At 46.6% G+C, this 20,813-nt stretch overlaps 1 protein-coding gene across 5 annotated transcripts in view; it reads left to right on the top strand.

Annotated features, from left to right (window-relative positions):
- rai14 (retinoic acid induced 14) overlaps positions 1 to 20,813 on the top strand; it is a 379,848-nt gene that overhangs the window by 198,048 nt on the left and 160,987 nt on the right. The window contains exon 1 of one of the 5 annotated variants that reach the window (XM_072497309.1): positions 4,029 to 4,150. The exons of the other annotated variants lie outside the window; for them this stretch is intronic. Coding sequence (XP_072353410.1) covers positions 4,115 to 4,150 — 36 coding nt within the window. The 5' untranslated portion in view covers positions 4,029 to 4,114. Of the gene's footprint in view, positions 1 to 4,028; positions 4,151 to 20,813 lie in introns of those variants that run through there. 5 annotated transcript variants of the gene reach the window in all.

Genomic DNA, 20,813 nt, shown 5'->3' with positions numbered 1-20,813 from the left:
CGTTGACATCATAGTGAATGCTGTCCATCGCGATTGGCTAGTCACATTTCAGCTTCTCAGTGCCCAGCGCATAAAACAAGGTTGTTTTGATGGTTTTAGCGGCACTTTGCGATCACTAAAACTCAGTAGAAATTTGAGTTAAAACTTCTCAGGTGCAAATAAGAATCTGTTTTATTTGTCTCTATTGATTACAATTGAGAATCATTTAAAGTCTTATTCTCTAATAAGTCCAGCTAGCATTGGACTCACAGAGAGGCAATCTGTAGACAATTCAACTTTCAAACAATCACAGAAATGATTTTCTTGTTTAGGCAAACAGCTCACAATAACTTCAAAAGTCAAAGTCAGAAAGTGAAATATGAAAAACAGAGAGACAGCGAATAGTTAAGTCAAAGTATAGATTGGTTCATGAAAGAGAGAGAGAGAGATGGCCGAAAATCCACACGGTTATACCAAATCATATCAGACTTTAGCCATCTAAATACACCCCAATGTAATTCTAATTGGTTTGGGTTAGAATCAAATAAGTTTGATTCGATGTTTTAGCTGTCTGTCATTCATAGGTAACATTAACTTAACTGTATGAGTTATGGAATGCGATTCGGCTTCCTTATCGCAAGCTGCTTGAACTGGATTCTTGCTGAGGACATAGTATCTTTAGGTTACTATGCCGTTGCCATGGAGCCTGCCCTATCCTTGGTCACTTTATCTTGCAAATGTATTTGTTAGCTGAATAAGAATGCTGTTTTAATCTATCTGTTTCTGTGTTCTGATGAAGCTATGTTTTGAAATACTGAATGTGTGTTTTGAAATGACCTGAGGTTATGAGTGGGTTTCAAAATGGTATTTAATAGACTAGGGGCTTAATGCTAAATAGCTATCTTTTACCTATAGAAAATAGCTGGCTTCTACACTTCCTCAGAGATGCCAGCCACTCTGAACTGACTACCTTCCTCCATGCTCTTTCTCCAAGGCTGGGCTCCCAGCTCATGGCTGGTGAAGACCACCAGGCTTGCTCCCCCCCCCCCCCCCCACCCCCACCCCTCTCGCTGGAGGTGAGGCGTCATGTCGTTCAAGTCTTTCTGTATTATATTGACCAGCGGGCGATGATCGGTCTCGACGGTGAATTGAGGAAGTCCGTAGACATAATCGTGAAACTTAACCACACCGGTCAGAAGGCCCAGGCACTCATTTTCTATCTGCGCGTAGCGCTGCTCCGTGGGGGTCATCGCACATGACGCATATGCAATGGGGGCCCATGATGAGCCCTCATCACGTTGAAGGAGCACTGCCCCAATGCCGGATTGACTGGCATCGGTCGAAATTTTGGTCCCCTTTGCTGGATCAAAGAAAGCTAAGACCGGGGCCGTGGTCAGTTTTGTTTTGAGTTCTCTCCATTCGTGTTCGTGGGCAGGGAGCTATTGGAAGCCTGTCGTCTTCCTGACCAGGTTCCTGAGAGCCGTGGTATGAGAGGCGAAGTTAGGGATAAATTTCCCTAAAAAATTGACCATGCCCAGAAATCGGAGGACTGCCTTCTTGTCCTCTGGTGTTTTCATAGCTTTGATTGCAGCTACCTTCGGCTGCACACCCAATTGGGAGATGTGGTCCTCGAGGAACTTGAGTTCCGTCTGACCAAAAGAGCATTTGGTCCTGTTGAGGTGGAGGCCATGCTCATGTATACATCTGAATACGCGCTGGAGGCGACTAACATGCTCCTGCGGGGTGGTGAACCAAATGATTATGTCATCGACATAGACACGAACACCTTCAATGCCTTCTATCATTTGTTCCATAATCCTATGGAACACTTTTGATGCAGATATGATCCCAAACGGCATCCTGTTGTAACAATATCTGCCAAAGGGGGTATTAAATATGCAAAGTTTCCTGCTGGATTTATCGAGCTGGATTTTCCAGAATCCTTTTGAGGCGTTGAGTTTGGTGAAGAGCTTGGCGCGAGCCATCTCACATGTGAGCTCTTCACGCTTGGGAATTGGATAATGCTCCCTCATAATATTTCGATTCAGATCCTTGGGATCAATGCAAATTCTCAATTCGGTGGAAGGCTTTTTTTTCACATACCATGGAACTGACCCAGTCGGTTGGTTCCGTGACTTTGGAAATCACTCCTTGGTCTGGAGGTCCTGCAGCTGCTGCTTGAGGCGGTCCTTAAGGGATGCTGGGACCCTGCGAGGTGCGTGCACCACAGGCGTGGCATTCAGTTTTAATAAAATCTTGTAGGTGTACGGGAGCGTGCCCATGCCCTTGAAGATGTCGTGGTACTGGTTGATAATGGCGTCGAGCTGCGCCCTGAAGTCAGTGTCTGAAAGGCAGACACGCCAGCAGGAGAGAGAGAGTGAACCCTCTGAACTAGGTTCAACAGCTTGCATGCCTGCGCGCCAAGCAGGAAGGCTTTCAAGGAGCCCACGATTTCAAAGGGAAGGATGGCTTTGCGTGACTTGTGCGTCACTTTAAGTTGGCACGAGCCGCTGGCAGCAAATGCATTGCCATTATAATCTAATAGCTGGCAGGCTGATGGGAGGATGGCTGGCTTGACACGAAGGCTTTGGAGGTCAGACCGTGCAATGAGATTGGCGGAAGCACCAGTGTCCAGGCGGAATCGTATTTGCGACCGGTTGACCGTCAGGGTGGCACACCACTCATCGTCCGGATAGATGCTCTGTACCGATAGAGGCTGGATTCTTTGCTTTGGGGACACCCTGTTTTTTGTAAAGATACCGACTCGAAAAGGTGCCTTCGGGTCCTCGGTGTCAATATCGGGTAGTAGGTCCGCATCGGACTCGGTGACCGTGGGTTGAATGGCCCGGACATTCCTGCGAGGCTGGCTGGAGCGATATGAGTTGGCAGGCTGAGCTGATCTGCATAAAGCAGCATAGTGGCCAAGTTTGCCACATCTCAGGCATCGTCAGGATTTGGCAAGGCATTGCCGCTTTAAGTGGGTGGAGCCACAGTTGCCGCACGTTGTAGAGTCATTACGTTCGCTGCGCCACCGCGCATGCGCGGTGCGGTCGTACGTGGTGCGTGCCTGCACAGTACGTTTGTCGACGTCCCCTCGTTCGGTGCGCACAAGCACGGGAGTCCGCGAAAAGTGCGCGAAATGGCCGCCCTCATCCAGGCTGAGGCCCTGGAGTTGCTCGATTGCTTGGACCTGTTCTGCCTCGTGGGGACCTTGCCGCACCGTTTCAGCCGCTTGGATGTGGGAATACCGACTAGTGGCGTGTTCATGTAGCACGCAGGTCTCGATGGCAATCGCTAGCATAGTATAGCATGGGCAGCACGGTAGCATAGTGGTTAGCACAATTGCTTCACAGCTCCAGAGTCCCAGGTTCGATTCCCCACTGGGTCACTGTCTGTGCGGAGTCTGCACGTTCTCCCCGTGTGTGCGTGGGTTTCCTCCGGGTGCTCCTGTTTCCTCCCACAGTCCAAAGATGTGCACGTTAGGTGGATTGGTCATGCTAAAATTGCCCTTAGTGTCCAAAATTGCCCTTCGTGTTGGGTGGGGTTACTGGGTTATGGGGATGGAGTGGGATGCTCTTTCAAAAAGAGCCGGTGCAGACTCGATAGGCCGAATGGCCTCCTTCTGCATTGTAAATTCTGTATTGTGTGTTTGCTAGGGTGAGCTGCTTTACCTTGAGGAGCTGCTGGCGTAGGGAGTCCGACTGAACACCGAAAACGATCTGGTCGTGTATCATGGAGTCGGATGTGGGCCCGTAATTACAGGACTGCGCAAGGGTGTGGAGGTGGGTGTGAAAGGACTGGAAATGTTCATCCTTACCCTGCAAACGCTGTTGGAATACATAGCGCTTGAAACTTTCATTCACCTCGATGTCGCAGTGACTGTCAAACTTGAGGAGGACCGTCTTGAATTTTGATTTATCTTCATCATCAGCAAAGGTGAGAGAATTGAAAATGTGAATGGCATGGTCCCCGGCCGTGGATAGGAAGAGAGCGATCTTCCTGTTGTCCGAGGCAGCTTCCCAGTCTGTGGCTTCATGGTAGAGCTGGAAGCGTTGTTTGAACATCTTCCAGTTGGCCCCCAGGTTACCGGTGATGCGGAGCGGCGGCGGCGGGCGGACGCTGTCCATTTTGCAGGATGGCTGTATGCCGGTGGAAGGCAGATCACTTGCAGGTAGGTCTAAGAAGTTCTAGTATCCCTCAACTCCTGGCATCATGGTGTGTTGGGTGCTCTGGATCCGTGGAACACATACAGGCCACCAACACTTAAAATAGGGCAACACTATTTTATTAAGTTAGAAACTGTTGAACATACTTTCACTGTGGATTAACACGATGTTAGATTAAACTGAAGACCTATGTCTGTCTGAACCAGTCTATACACTCAGCACATGGTGAAGATCTGTGCTGTAAGCTGTAAGCTCTGTCCTTCTAGGAGGCTACATCCCGAATGAGCGGGAACTCTGATGCCCCATGTCTTTACAGTGAGTGTGCTCTAACTGGTGATTGGCTGCAGTGTTGTGTGCGTTGATTGGTCCTGCTGTGTGTCCATCAGTGTGTGTGTATCTGCACCATGACATACTGTGGTGTATATTATGACAGTACACTTGCCTTTATTAGCTGTGCATAGAGTTTAAGATCAGGGAGGTTATGCTGGAACTGTATAAAATGTTGGTTAGGCCACAGTTAGAGTATTGAGTGAAGTTATAGAATCCACATTATAGTAGGGTTATGATAGCGCTGTAAAGCGTTCAGAGGAGATTTACCAGGATGTTGCCTGGGTTGGAGAGTTTTTGTTATGAAGAGATTGGATATACTTGGGTTGTTTTCCTTAGAGCAGAGGAGACTGACATGATTGAGATGTATAAAATTATGAGGAGCATAGATAGAGTAGACAGGAAGAAATATTTCCCCCGGTCGCTGTGACTGAGATACGCCAGACCCGCTCCACCAATTCGACTGCGAATCGTGCTGGCTGCCACTTAAGTGATAGCCAGCGTAATTTTGCAAAGGTGGGGGGAATCAATGACCAGATTTAAGGTGAAGGGCAGGAGGTTTAGAGGGGATGTGAGGAAAAACGTTTTCACCTAGAGGGTGGTGGGAGTTTGGACCTCACTGCCTGAAAGGGTGGTGGAAGAAGAGACCCTCATAACATTTTAACAAGTATTTAGATGTCCGCTTGCAATCCCAAGGCATACCCGCATACAAGGCAGTGGGCCAAGTGCTGGAAAATGGGATTAGATTGATCAGTGTGTTTTTGACTGACACAGACACGATGGGCTGAAAGGCCTTTTCTGTGCTGTAGGACTCTAAAACACCCCCGAGTGCTGGAGAATGTTACCAACCTCCCTGGACACCTGGACCTCTGATAGACCTCCAGCCTTAGGAGGCACCAGCAAATGAGTGATCTGAGACTAGATGAGACCTGCATACTTGATCGCAATGATGGATGACCTCTTGCTCTGTGTCCCATTCATACAATTTACAGTGCAGAAGGAGGCCATTTAGCCCATCGAGTCTGCACCCTACTCAAGCCCACGTATCTACCCTATCCCCGTAACCCAGGAACCCCCACTTAACCTTTTTTGGACACTAAGGGCAATTTTCGATGGCCAATCCACCTAACCCGCACATCTTTGGACTGTGGGAGGAAACCGGAGCACCCGGAGGAAACCCACGCAGACACGGGGAGAACATGCAGACTCCGCACAGACAGTGACCCAGCCGGGTTTCGAACCTGGGACCCTGGAGCTGTGAAGCAATTGTGCTAACCACTATGCTACCGTGCTGCCCAGGTCAATGCCAATTCACCACTCAAATATGCTGAGCGCAGAAGGTCATTGAACCTTCTCTGGCACTGGATCCAGGTTCGCCAGATGCGCTTATGGCTACTGATCTCAACAGCCACCTTCTCCATGCATTCTTGGTGAAGTTGTGTGGCTTCCTCCTCCCCGCTCTCAGCATCAGAACGTCCCTCCTCGCTGTCACCGCCTCAACCAGGACCCGGAGGCATTTATCTGGGAAACTGGGTGCGGCTGGCCCCCTGAACTCCTTCCCACCTGGTGTGGCCTGCTGCTTCCTTGACTTGCACAGTATTCTTCTGCAGTGCGTGGAGGCTACTTTTGAATTCGCGGCGAGCCACCATTCGTCCCGGTGCCCGCCGCGCAGTTGCTTACGTCAGACCTGCTCCACCAATTCGACTGCGAATCGTGCTGGCTGCCACTTAAGAGATAGCCAGCGTAATATCGCAACTTGAAATTGGATGTGGGCGGGAACAAGATTCACGGCCGCTTCTGGTTCCGCCCGCTGAGCGCACCCGCCAAGGGTGAAAGTCTATCCATAAGCTACCAATACCTCAATGGGAAGTAAAAAGAGGGATGATAGTAATGATGGAAATTGCTAATGCAGCAAACCTGCAGTTTCACAATCCATAATTACCCTGTGTGAATTTGTTTTGGTTTGGGTTATTTTGTTGCATTACAACGCATGCATCATTTATATTTTGCTTAGTCATGTTATGAGCCAGGGTTTAGAAAACTCCAAAGGTATATCATGGAGTTCACCTGACCTACAACTGTTTATTTAGTTTGGTTACAATGAACACAAGGGCCTGCCCTACAGGTGTTATTCAACAGAGGCTGTAAGCACTTTTAATCAAAAACAAAGTTTAGTCTACGAATTTAGTTAACATATTTTAAACACACACAGTAAGCATTTTTATCCAACATAAATAACCCACACAGCTACAGTATTCTATGTATAACCCTTTATAAATTTCTCCCATAAGCTGTTCCAACATAATAACAAGATCCCATAAACCTGAAAATCCTTTTCAAAGCACACAGCACTCAAGACCTGGTTTGGATGCTCTTGTGTCCTTTCCAAAACAGCAGGTTTGAATTTCTTCCAGAAAACAATTATTTATTTTCAAGTTATCAAGCAGTCTGGAAACAGCTTTTAAACTGAAGGTAGAGAGACTTGTCTGTCTAAATACAGCAGCCAAATGTGAAAACGACAGCAAAATACTCAAGAGCTACCAAAACAAGCCCAAAGCAAAATGAAAGTAAAACTCAGGGCCACAGCCCAGCTCCACCCACACAATGACATCACTGAAGCCATGTGATAAGACAAAACATTTTTAAAAATATATATATTTTATTCAAGTTTTTTGGCCAAACATAACAATACGTAGTGTTTCTTTTACACAACAATAAAGCAATATAAATAACCGTGGCCAGTTTTAAACAAATAAATAAGTAATATATAAACAAAAACAAAAAACAAAACTAAATGGCAACTGCCTTGTCCAAAATAAATACTCTCCAAAAATACAATCCAACAATCCAATATACAATTACATATACCACATACCTATACATATACAATAACATCCCTGAGAGTCCGTCCGATTCCTCCCCCCCCCCCCCGCCCTTCCCTCCCCCCCCCCCCCCCCCCTACCCCCTGGGTTGCTGCTGTTGTCTACTTCTTTTCCATTCCCTCTATCTTTCTGTGAGGTAGTCGACGAACGGTTGCCACCGCCTGGTGAACCCCTGAGCCGAACCCCTTAACACAAACTTAATCCGTTCTAACTTTATAAACCCTGCCATATCGTTTATCCAGGTCTCCACACCCGGGGGTTTGGCTTCCTTCCACATTAACAATATCCTGCGCCGGGCTACAAGGGACGCAAAGGCCAACACGTCAGCCTCTCTCGCCTCCTGCACTCCCGGCTCTTCTGCAACCCCAAATATAGCCAACCCCCAGCTTGGTTCGACACGGACCCCCACCACCTTCGAAAGCACCTTTGCCACCCCCACCCAGAACCCCTGTAGTGCTGGGCATGACCAGAACATGTGGGTGTGATTCGCTGGGCCTCTCGAGCATCTCGCACACCTATCCTCTACCCCAAAAAATTTATTAAGCCGTGCTCCAGTCATATGCGCCCTGTGTAGCACCTTAAATTGTATCAGGCTTAGCCTGGCACATGAGGACGATGAGTTTACCCTACGTAGGGCATCAGCCCACAGCCCCTCCTCAATCTCCTCCCCCAGTTCTTCTTCCCATTTCCCTTTCAGCTCATCTACCATGATCTCCCCCTCGTCCCTCATCTCCCTGTATATGTCCGCCACCTTACCGTCCCCCACCCATGTCTCTGGGTTTCACTCTATCCTGCACTTCCTGCGTCGGGAGCTGCGGGAATTCCCTCACCTGTTGCCTCACAAAAGCCCTCAATTGCATATACCGAAATGCATTCCCTTGGGGCAACCTATATTTCTCCATCAGCGCTCCCAGACTCGCAAACGTCCCGTCCAAGAACAGATCCCTCAGTTGCACAATCCCAGCTCTCTGCCATGCTCCAAATCCCCCATCCATTCTCCCCGGAACGAACCTATGATTGTTTCTTATCGGAGACCGCACCGAAGCTCCCGTCCCTCCCCTATGCCGTCTTCACTGCCCCCAAATTTTCAATGTAGCCACCACCACCGGGCTTGTGGTGTATTTCTTTGGTGAGAACGGCAACGGCGCCGTCACCATTGCTTGCAGGCTAGTCCCCCTGCAGGACGCCCTCTCCAATCTCTTCCATGCTGCTCCCTCCCCTTCTCCCATCCACTTACACACCATTGAAACATTGGCGGCCCAGTAGTACTCACTTAGGCTCGGTAGTGCCAGCCCCCGTCCCCGTCCCTACTACGCTGCAAGAATCCCCGCCTCACTCTCGGGGTCTTCCCAGCCCACACAAAACTCATAATGCTCTTCTCAATTCTTTTGAAAAAAGCCTTCGTGATCACCACCGGGAGGCACTGGAACACAAAAAGGAATCTCGGGAGGACCACCATTTTAACCGCCTGCACCCTACCTGCCAATGACAGGGACACCATGTCCCATCTCTTGAAATCCTCCTCCATCTGTTCCACCAACCGTGTTAAATTAAGCCTATGTAATGTACCCCAATTCTTGGCTATCTGGATCCCCAGGTACCGGAAGTCCCTTGTTACCTTCCTCAACGGTAAATCCTCTATCTGTCTGCTCTGCTCCCCCGGATGCACCACAAATAACTCACTTTTCCCCATGTTCAGTTTATACCCTGAAAAATCCCCAAACTCCCCAAGTATCCGCATTATCTCTGGCATCCCCTCCACTGGGTCCGCCACATATAGCAACAAATCATCCGCATACAGAGATACCCGGTGTTCTTCTCCCCCCCCTAAGTACTCCCCTCCACTTCCTGGAACCCCTCAGTGCCATGGCCAGGGGTTCAATCGCCAATGCAAACAATAACGGGGACAGAGGACATCCCTGCCTCGTCCCTCTATGGAGCCGAAAATAGTCAGACCCCCGTCCATTCGTGACCACGCTCGCCATCGGGGCCCTATACAGCAACTGTACCCACCTGATATACCCGTCCCCAAAGCCAAATCTCCTCAACACCTCCCACAAATAATCCCACTCCACTCTATCAAATGCTTTCTCGGCATCCATCGCCACCACTATCTCCGCTTCCCCCTCTGGTGGGGGCATCATCATTACCCCTAGCAGCCTCCGTATATTTGTATTTAGCTGTCTCCCCTTCACAAACCCAGTTTGGTCCTCATGGACCACTCCCGGGACACAATCCTCTATCCTCATTGCCATTACCTTGGCCAGAATCTTAGCGTCCACATTCAGGAGGGAAATAGGCCTATAGGACCCGCATTGCAGCGGGTCCTTTTCCTTCTTTAGGAGGCGCGATATCGTTGCCTCTGACATAGTCGGGGGCAGCTGCCCCCTTTCCCTCGCCTCATTAAAGGTTCTCATCAGTAGCGGGGCCAGCAAGTCCAAATATTTCTTATAGAATTCAACTGGGAATCCGTCTGGTCCCGAGGCCTTCCCCGCCTGCATGCTCCCAATCCCTTTCACTACTTCCTCCGTCTCAATCTGTGCTCCCAGCCCCACTCTCTCCTGCTCCTCCACCTTAGGAAATTCCAGCTGATCCAGAAAGCACATCATTCTCTCCTTCCCGTCCGAGGGCTGCGCTTCATGTAATCTTTCATAAAATGCCTTGAACACTCCATTCACTCTCTCCGCTCCCCGCTCCATCTCTCCCTCCTCATCTCTCACCCCTCCTATCTCCCTCGCTGCTCCCCTTTTCCTCAGTTGGTGGGCCAACAACCTACTCGCCTTCTCCCCATATTCGTACTGTACACCCTGTGCCTTCCTCCATTGTGCCTCTGAATTACCCGTAGTCAACAAGTCAAATTCTACATGTAGCCTTTGCCTTTCCCTGTACAGTCCCTCCTCCGGTGCCTCCGGGTATTGTCTGTCCACCCTCAGAAGTTCTTTCAACAACCGCTCCCTTTCCCTACCCTCCTGCTTTCCTTTATGTGCCCGAATAGATATCAGCTCCCCTCTAACCACTGCCTTCAGTGCCTCCCAGACCACTCCCACCTGTACCTCCCCATTATCATTAATTTCCAAGTACCTTTCAATACACCCCCTCACCCTTAAACACCCCCCCTCATCTGCCAATAATCCCATGTCCATTCTCCAGGGTGGAAGCTGTTGTTTTTCTTCCCCTATCTCCAGGTCCACCCAATGTGGAGCATGATCCGAGATGGCTATAGCCGTGTACTCCGTCCCCGTCACCTTTGGGATCAGTGCCCTTCCCAAAACAAAAAAATCTATTCGTGAAAATACTTTGTGTACATAGGAGAAAAACGAAAACTCCTTACTCCTAGGTCTACTAAATCTCCAGGGATCTACTCCTCCCATCTGCTCCATAAAATCCTTAAGCACCCTAGCTGCAGCCGTCCTCCTTCCGGTCCTGGACCTCGATCTGTCCAGCCCTGGGTCCAGCACCGTATTAAAGTCTCCACCCATTACCAACTTCCCCACTTCTGGTCCGGGATTCGTCCTAACATACGCCTCATAAAATTGGCATCATCCCAGTTCGGGGCATACACGTTCACTAATACCACCGCCTCCCCTTGCAGTTTGCCACTCACCATCACGTATCTGCCCCCACTATCCGCCACTATAGTCTTTGCCTCAAATATTACCCGCTTCCCCACTAGTATGGCCACCCTCCTGTTTTTTGCATCTAGCCCCGAATGAAACACCTGCCCCACCCATCCTTTGCGAAGTCTAACCTGGTCTATCAGCTTCAGATGCGTCTCCTGAAGCATAACCACATCTGCCTTAAGTTTCTTTACGTGTGCGAGTACCCGTGCCCTCTTAATCGGCCCGTTCAGCCCTCTCACATTCCACGTGATCAACCGGGTTGGGGGGCTCTTTACCCCCCCCCCCCCCCCCCCCCCCCCCCCCCCCCCCCCCCCCCCTTGACGACTAGCCATTTCCTTTTTCAATCCAGCTCCTCACCCGGTTCCCACGTAGCTGTATCCCCCCCAGGCGGCGCCCCCCCCCCGCCCCGACCCCCCCTCCCATACCAGCTCCCCCTTCTCCCCAGCAGCAGCAACCCAGTTAACCCCCCCCCCCGCTCGATCCCAAGCTAGCGTAATTGCACCCCCCATGTTGCTCCCAGAAGTCAGCAAACTCTGGCCGACCTCGGCTTCCCCCCGTGACCTTGGCTCAGACTGTGCGAGGCCCCCTCCTTCCTGCTTCCCGCCATGATTACCATAGCGCGGGAACAAAGCCCGCACTTCCCTTTTGGCCCCGCCCCCAATGGCCGGCGCCCTCAGCTCCTCATCCTCCCTCACTCCCTCCCCCACGACATGAGGAAGAGAGAGAAATTACAGGGTCGCAGGTTTAACAACTTGGGAAGTCCTCTCTTCCCCCTTTTCCCCCTTCATCCCACAAATTCACCCCCCCCACTTTTGTCCCAAACGTTCTTTTTCTGGCCCGCTCACTCCAGCTTCTCCTCGACAATAAATGTCCACGCCTCATCTGCCGTTTCGAAGTAGTGGTGTTTCCCTAGATGTGTGACCCACAGTCTTGCCGGTTGCAGCATTCCGAATTTGACCTTCCTTTTATGCAACACCGCCTTGGCCCGATTAAAGCTTGCCCTCCTTCTCGCCACCTCCGCACTCCAATCTTGATATACGCGGATCACCGCATTCTCCCACCTACTGCTCCGAGTTTTCTTTGCCCATCTGAGGACCACCTCTCTGTCCTTATATCGGAGAAATCTCACCACTATTGCTCGAGGAATTTCTCCAGGCCTCGGTCTTCGCGCCATAACCTGATGGGCTCCCTCCACCTCCAGCGGACCCGTCGGGGCCTCCGATCCCATTAACGAGTGCAGCATCGTGCTCACATATGCCCTGACGTCCGCCCCTTCTGCACCTTCGGGAAGACCAAGAATCCTTAGGTTCTTCCTCCTCGCATTATTCTCCAGCACCTCCAGCCTTTCCACACATCTTTTGTGTTGTGCCTCGTGGATCTCCGTTTTCACCACCAGGTCCTGTATGTCGTCCTCATTCTCAGCAGCCTTTGCCTTCACGACCCGAAGCTCCTGTTCCTGGGTGTTTGCTCCTCCTTTAGCCCCTCAATCGCTTGTAATATCGGGGCCAACAGCTCCTTCTTCATCTCCTTTTTGAGTTCATCTACGCAACGCCGCAGGAACTCTTGTTGGTCAGGGCCCCATATTAAACTGCCTCCTTCCGACGCCATCTTGCTTTGTGCCTGCCTTCCTGGCCACTGCTCTAGAGGATCCACCGCAATCCGCCTACTTTCCTCTCTTTTTTCCATCCGTGTCCAGGGGGGATTCCCTTCTGGATTACCACACAGTGTTATTTGCCGTTAAAATTGCCGATGGGGCTCCTATTAAGAGCCCAAAGGTCCGTTCCACCGGGAGCTGCCGAAACGTGCGACTCAGCTGATCATCACCGCACCCGGAAGTCAAGACAAAACATTTCTTAAAGGGACACTGCCATGACAGTCAGGTTTATTAGATTTCACGTGGGTCACGTTTTAGAATTCTTGTTGGATTTTGTGAATATCTTGAATTACTGGCTCAATGGACTGAATGTCCCACTCCTGCTCCTATGTTCCTATAAAGAAAGGCAAATTCTCAATATCCAGCCCCATACTTCCACGTGCCCCCCCCCCCCCCCCCCCCAACAACCGTATAAATCTGACTCCATTTCCAGTTCTCTCCTGCTTTGGCAAGAGGTCACCTAGACTCAAAACGTTAGCTCCCTTCCCTCTCCACAGATGCTGTCAGACCTGCTGAGATTGTCCAGTATTTTCTGTTTTTGTTCTATATTCCATTCCTTCTATGATACTACGAGTGATTGATATAATCTAAGCAGGAATAATTGTGAGCGCCATTGCACCACATGTAATCTTCATGTTGAAATATGATTTTAAATCCCAGGTATGAAAATAACTGGTGTACAAACTTCTGAAACAGCAAGGACTGCTATTAGGATGTACTATTCTCTTATAGATTTTGTTTCTCAGTCACAGCAACCCATAGACTATGTGAAGCTCCAGATAATGTTGAAAATATCCAAATACAGTACTAATGTTTCTAGATGCTATGAATAGCATTTTACTGAGGAAAGTAAATCCTCTCCCTGTTCTCCATGTCAGTTGGCTGGTCAATAGCATTCTCTGCTGCAGGTTAGTGACACATTGTTGGTCGGACTTTCCCTCGAATGAGAAATACAGCCAAGTTCCTTTGTGCCTGTTTTGATGGACTAATTATGCCATGGCATTGTTCAAAGAGGAGGGAGTTCTCCCAGTACTTTGAGCAACATTCCTTTCTTAAGTCCTGCCACTGGAAAAAAAATTCCTAATCCATCATATTTTGCATGGTTCTATAATGAGGATAAAAATCTGCTGATTTGCCTGCAAGACACATCCTCCCAGTTAAAATAATTTGTTGACTCTGAACCTCCCTTGGGACATAAAGTGTAATAATCTATAGATCTATTTGCTGAAGATGCTAACTTGTGCTACACTGTGATTCAGTGGCAGCTGACAGCTCTTGGTATATTGCCCAAGAGGCTGCTTCTGTGATCTCTGGTGTTGAATTGCTGTTTGACTGTATATATAGATATGACACGTACATATTCTCTGTATGGGTTACAGAAGAGAACTCTAGGAGTTGGAAGTTGGAACTTTGGTTAACGTTTCTTAAAACTACTGCAATGATAAAATCGGAGAGGGAAAGATGAAACGTTTGTTTGGAAACAAAACTGGGAGAAAGCTTGTGCCATGTGAATATGGGTTGATGTTTACATTTGCTGCAAATTTAACATAGCTGTCTCTTGTTTTAGTTTTCCTCTTGCCTCCTGACAGCTGCTGACATGCATCCCTGTGCAGTTCAGTGTCTGACTGACCTGCTGTTCTGACTGTTCAGGCGACAGCAGCTAAACGATGCAAGAACACTCTGCTGGCATGATTGTGTGTGTTTCTATTTTTTTTAAACAGAACATTGGGCAGCACAGTAGCACACATGGATAGCACTGTGGCTTCACAGCGCCTGGGTCCCAGGTTCGATTCCCCACTGGGTCACTGTCTGTGCGGAGTCTGCACGTTCTACCCATGTGTGCGTGGGTTTCCTCCGGGTGCTCCGATTTCCTCCCACAGTCCAAAGACGTGCAGGTTAGGTGGATTGGCCATGCTAAATTGCCCTTAGTGTCCAAAAAATGTTAGGAGGGGTTATTGGGTTCTGGGGATAGGGTGGAAGCGAGGGCTTAAGTGGGTCGATGCAGACTCGATGGGCTGAATGGCCTCCTTCTGCACTGTATGTTCTATGTATCTATTTATTGCTTCCCCTCTTTGCATGGCAGAAAAGCTTGGTCTGAGCTTCATGCTTCTTGGCAATTATGTGACTAGATTTGGGAATTCAGCATTGGAGGATTGTGGGTATAAACCTATGTGCGGTTACTTGGTGAAACCTTCTACACTGATGTTTGTAATATGCTGCCAAACCTACCTCACCCCCACAAACACTGACACCACCAACACATTTCTCTGCTCTTCTTCACAACCAGCCATGATTTTAAAAAAAATTAACTTACAGGATGTGGGCGTCACTGGCACAACCAGCATTTATTGCCCATCCCTAGTTGACCTTCAAACGGTGGTGGTGAGCTGCCTTCTTGTACCTGATTTGTGTGAACTTGAATATCAGAAAGTTTTGCAATTGGAGCTGAATCTAATTCCATCCTTCCCGTATGTCTTTTATTGCGGGTCACTGGACAATGGGGGCAGGAACCCTAGGTTTCTTCCTCATCATTCTAGCCCAGAATGCTGAAGGACAATTAAGAAGGGGTAAAGTAAATTTGTCATATAAAACAACTTCAGACAACTTTGATGTGACAATAAATATCAATCAATCATGTTTGAATTTGGTTCACTACTCATTCCTGCATGGTGGAAGGCTATGAAACATTAAACTAATACCAAATTATTCAGAGCTTTATTTTATAGTTTGCTATGTTATTTGAAGGCCTAATTTTAGCCATTGACCAGAAACTGAACTGGAGGAGCAATGGCTACAAGAGCAGGTTGGAGGCTGTAAATTCTGTGGAGAGGAACTTACCTCCTGACTCTCCAAATCCTGTCCACCATCTACAAGGCACAAGTCAGGAGTGTGATGGAATATTTTCCACTTGCCTGATGAATATAGTTTCAACAACGCTCAGGAAGCTTAACACCATCCAGGACAAAGCAGCCCGCTTGATTGGCACCCCATCAAACACTTCCAACATTCTCTTCCTCTACCACTGATGCACAGTAGCAGCAGTGTGCACCATCTACGAGATGCACTGCAGTAACTCAGCATGACTCCTTCGGTAGCATCTTCCAAACCTGTGACCTCCAGCCCCTAGAAGGATAAGGCAGCAGAGACCTGGGAACACCAAAACCTGCAAGTTTCCCACCAAGCCACACAACATCCCGACGTGGAACTATATCTCTGTTCCTTAGCTGTTGTCATGTGAGAGTACCTTGAAGAAATGGGTGTTTATCAGCGATGTCAGAGTGTGGGTGGATCTGGGCTGTCAGTCAGCTTTTTACTTTTGTTTTAGGCTGTTTGTTGCAGGGTGTGTTTCGTTTTAGTTTTAGTTTCGTTTTCAGCATTGGAGCTGAAGCCAGACCAAACAGGTGTACTGCTGTTCTCTCTGCCACCAAAAGACTATCTCTTGATCATTTGGTGAATTCAGAATTATAAATGTTCTCAGTAGTGAATGTAAACCTAATGTGCTTCTGTTGAAAAGTGTTTCTACTGGATGTTGTTTGGGAAGTTGTTATGGATTACTTAGTGTTGTATTCTTTGGGGGTTGTATTTGAATTGATGGTTGCTAAGATATTCACTGTATGTTTTAAAAAAGTTAACTTGAGTTAATAGAATAAACATTGTTTTGCTTTATAAAACGCTTTTCCATTTCTGCTGTACCACACCTGTAGAATGGGCCGTGTGCTCCCCATACCACAATATATTAAAAGTTGTGGGTCAGGTGAACTCCATGATACACTTTGTGGTTCTCTAAACCCTGGCCCATAATAAATTGGGGGCTCGAGGGGGATAAAAGTCTATCTATTGGATTGGCTTAGTGAACTTAAAGACAGAAAGCATATTGTGGTTGCTTTTCAGGTGTGGTATTCTAGTTTAAGTAGGGAGTGTGTTGTGGACAATGGCTCTTTCAGAGGCTCAGAAGTTTTTGTGGGTGGAGACGGGCACACACAGTACCTTATGGACAGAGACTAAAAGCAGACTGTTAGATTTGGCAAAAACATTGCATTTAACATTACCTGACAAAATGCGAAAAGATGAGGTAATTATGGCGGTGGCTTAGCATTTAAAGTTGCCTGAGATACTGTTTGACACATTGAAAATGGCAAAAACTCAGTTGCAAATTAAACAAATGGAACATGAGAAAGATTTGAAGCAGCTTGAATACAAAAGAGATAGAGAGGAAAGAGAAAGGGAGATACAGATCAGGGAAAAAGTTAAAGAGAGAGAGTTTGAACTTCAGAAAATGGCCATGAAACATGACAGTCAGTTAAAATTGACAGGCATAAAGGGAAACGTACAGTTGGATGATAGTGATGAGGATAGTGAGAAAGAGCGTCATAGTTGAAGGCTTGGTGGGGATCTATTTAAATATGTCCAAGCATTGCTAAGGTTTGATGAGAAGGTGGTAGAAGCCTTTTTCATTTCATTTCAGAAGGTAGCTAAACAAATGAAATGGCCACAGGACATGTGGTTATTACTGATTCAAACAAAGCTGGTTGGTAGGGCTAGTGAAGTGTATGCATCACTATCAGTGGAGGTATCTGGGACGTATGAGGAGGTGAAAAAATCCATCTTAGGTGCATATGAACTAGTGCCTGAAGCCTACAGACAAAAGTTTAGAAATTTGAGGAAAGAATTTGGTCAAACGTACATGGCGTTTGAAAGGATCAAACAGAGTAATTTTGATAGGTGGATAAGGGCTTTGAAAATAGACCAAACGTCTGAAGCTCTCAGAGAAATTATACTTTTGGAGGGGTTTAAAAGTTCAATTCCTGATGTAGTGAGAACTCATGTGGACGAACAGAGGGTTAAAATGGCGAGATTAGCAGCAGAAATGGCAGATAATTATGAATTAGTTCATAAATCAAAGCTTGGTTTCCGACATCAGTTTCAGTCTGTGAGGGATAGAAACTGGGGACATGAGAAATACTCAAGTGGTAAAGGTAAAGGTGATCTGATAGGAGATAATAAGGAGACTGTACCTCAGATTTTTAAAAAAATCCAGGAGGGTGTAAAAAAAATGAAAAGTTTCAAATGTTTTCACTGTAATAAACTAGGCCATGTAAAGTCACAGTGTTGGTGGTTGAAGAAAAGCACTGGGCAGGTTGATGTGGTAGAACAGGATAAGACAGTGGGGTTTGTTAAAGTGGTAAAGGAACGCCCGAGTGAAGCGAAGGAGGTGCAAAAGATTGTACAGCCTGATCAAGATTGCCAGATCTCTTTAAAGAATTTACTTGTGTGGGGAAAGTTTACTCATGTGTATCAGGAGGAGCAGGTAAAGAAGTCACAATTTTAAGAGATACGGAAGGTAGTCAATCTTTAATGGTAAGAGATGAGGAGTTATGTAGTTTGGGAAGAATGTTGCCAGAAAAGGTGGTAATAAGTGGAATTCAGGGTAAGAGGAGTAATGTTCAATTATAAAAGGTAAGGTTGGAAAGTCCAGTGACGAGTGGTGAAGTGGTAGTAGGAGTAATAGAGAAACTATCTTGTCCAGGAATGCAGTTTATCTTGGGTAATGATATAGCTGGATTGCAGGTGGGAGTGATGCCTACTGTGGTTGATAAGCCAGTGGAAAATCAGACAGCTGAAGTGTTGAAGTACAAATATCCTGGGATTTTTCCGGATTGTGTAGTAACAAGGTCGCAAAGTCACAGGTTAAGACAAGAGGAGAAATCAAAGAGTGAAGATGAACTCGAAGTGCAATTATCAGAAACGATTTTTGATCAGATAGTTGGAAAAGAACAGGTGGAGGATGAGGCGAATATTTTTAGTTCAGGAAAGTTGGCGGAGTTACAACAGAAAGATGTAGAAATAAAACGGATATATCAGAAAGCATACACGGAAGAGGAATCTGAGTGGATACCAGAGTGTTATTACCGTAAAAGTGATGACTTGATGAGAAAATGGAGACCTTTACATATGCAGGCGGATGAAAAGTGGGCAGAAGTTCATCAAGTAGTATTGCCGGAGGGTATAGAAAGGAGGTGTTGCGAGTTGCACATGAGGTACCAGTGGGAGGTCATTTGGGAATAAGGAAAACTCAAGCTAAAATCCAAAAACATTTTTATTGGCCTGGACTACATAAAGATGAAGTTAAATTTTGTCAATCACGTCACACATGTCAAGTGATAGGGAAACCTCAAGCAGTGATAAAACCAGAGCCCTTAATACCCATTCCAGCATTTGAGTAACCTTTTACACGGGTCCTAATTGATTGCGTAGGACTGCTTCCTAAAACAAAAAGTGGAAATCAATATCTTTTGATGATAATAGATGATGTGTCAACTAGGTTACCAGAGGCCTTTCCAGTACGTAATATTACAGCTAAAAAGATTGTGGAGGAGTTACTTAAATTCTTTACTAGATATGGACTACCCACAGAAATACAATCGGATCAAGGATCAAATTTTACCTCGAGGTTATTCAAACAAGTTATGGATAGCTTAGGAATAAAACAATTTAAATCAACTGCGTACCATCCAGAATCGCAGGGAGCGTTAGAAAGGTGGCACCAGACATTAAAGGCAATGTTGAGGGCTTATTGTCAAGATTATCCAGAGGATTGGGATAAAAGAATTCCATTCGTACTGTTTGCAATTGGGGATGCACCTAAATGAGTCAACCAAATTTAGTCATTTTGAACTAATTTTTGGTCATGAGGTAAGAGGACCACTTAAATTGATTAAGGAAAAATTGGTGAGTGAGAAATCGGAAATTATATTATTGGATTACGTGTCAAATTTTAGGGAACGATTAAATTGAGCAGGTGAATTGGCTAGACAACATTTAAAAGTTGCACTAAATGTGATGAAACAGGTAGCGGGCAAGAAATCCAAAGTTCGTAGTTTGGCCATTGGAGATAAAGTTTTAGTGTTGTTACCAGTGGTAGGTTAACCTTTAAAAGCAAGGTTTTGTGGACCGTATCAGATTGAAAGGAAATTAAGTGAGGTGAATTATGTGGTAAAAACACCAGATAGAAGGAAGACTCACAGAGTGTGTCATGTGAATATGCTTAAAAGGTACTTTGAAAGGGAAGGAACGAAAAAGGAGGTTTTAATGATTCTAACTCAAAGTGACGAACCAAATCCAGATGACTGTGAATTTGACATACCTCAAATTAAATTGGAAAATGAGGTTGTTCTTAAAAATTGGGATAAATTGTTGAGTTACCTTCCAGAGGAAAAACAAACTGACCTGAAAGAGTTATTGATATCACATGAGCAAGTTTGTAGACATAAATTGGGAAGTACTAAAATGGCTATACATGATATAGATGTGGGAAATGCTGTTCCAATCAAACAACATCCATACAGACTTAACCCTTTAAAATTGGCACAGGTTAACAAAGAGATTGAGAGTATGCTTAAAAATGGCACAATTGAATTGGGTTGCAGCCAATGCAGCTCACCCATAGTGATGGTACCAAAATCAGATGGTACCCAATGGTTGTGTGTGGACTACAGAAAGGTTAATGCAGTTACAAGAACGGACTCTTATCCTATCCCACGTTTGGAGGATTGCATTGAGAAAGTGGGACAATCAGCTTTTATTTCCAAACTGGATTTACTTAAAGGTTACTGGCAGGTACCTTTATCCGAAAGGGTGAAGGAGATTTCAGCTTTTGTGAGTCCAGATGGTATGTACCAATTCAAAGTTATGCCATTTGGCATGAAAAAAGCCCCAGCCACATTTCAACGGTTAACTAACAAAATTGTTTCAGGATTATCCAATTGTGCGGTATACATCGACGATCTGGTAATTTTCAGCCAGACATGGAAAGAACATTTGAAACATCTGATGGAGTTATTCGATCGACTTCAGGAGGCGGGCCTGGTGATAAACCTAGCCAAAAATGAATTTGGAAAAGCCCAAGTCATTTCCTTGGCCATACAATCGGACAGGGTCGAATGGTCAAACGGGATGTGAAACCAACAGTTATTAAGGAGTTTTCAATACCCTCAAGACAAAGGGAAATAATGCCATTTCTTGGCATGAGTGGATTTGATCGAACATTTATGCAAAAGTTTTGTAGCGTGATTGCTCCACTGATGGACTTGCTGAAGAAACGTCAAAAATTTCACTGGACAGCGGAGTTTCAACAGGCATTTGACTGCCTGAAAGCTGTGATAACCAATGCTCCTGTGTTGGAGAA

This window comes from Scyliorhinus torazame, chromosome 3 (assembly GCF_047496885.1).
Source record: "Scyliorhinus torazame isolate Kashiwa2021f chromosome 3, sScyTor2.1, whole genome shotgun sequence".
Taxonomy (NCBI): domain Eukaryota; kingdom Metazoa; phylum Chordata; class Chondrichthyes; order Carcharhiniformes; family Scyliorhinidae; genus Scyliorhinus; species Scyliorhinus torazame.
This window is presented reverse-complemented; position numbering and strand designations above follow the sequence as displayed.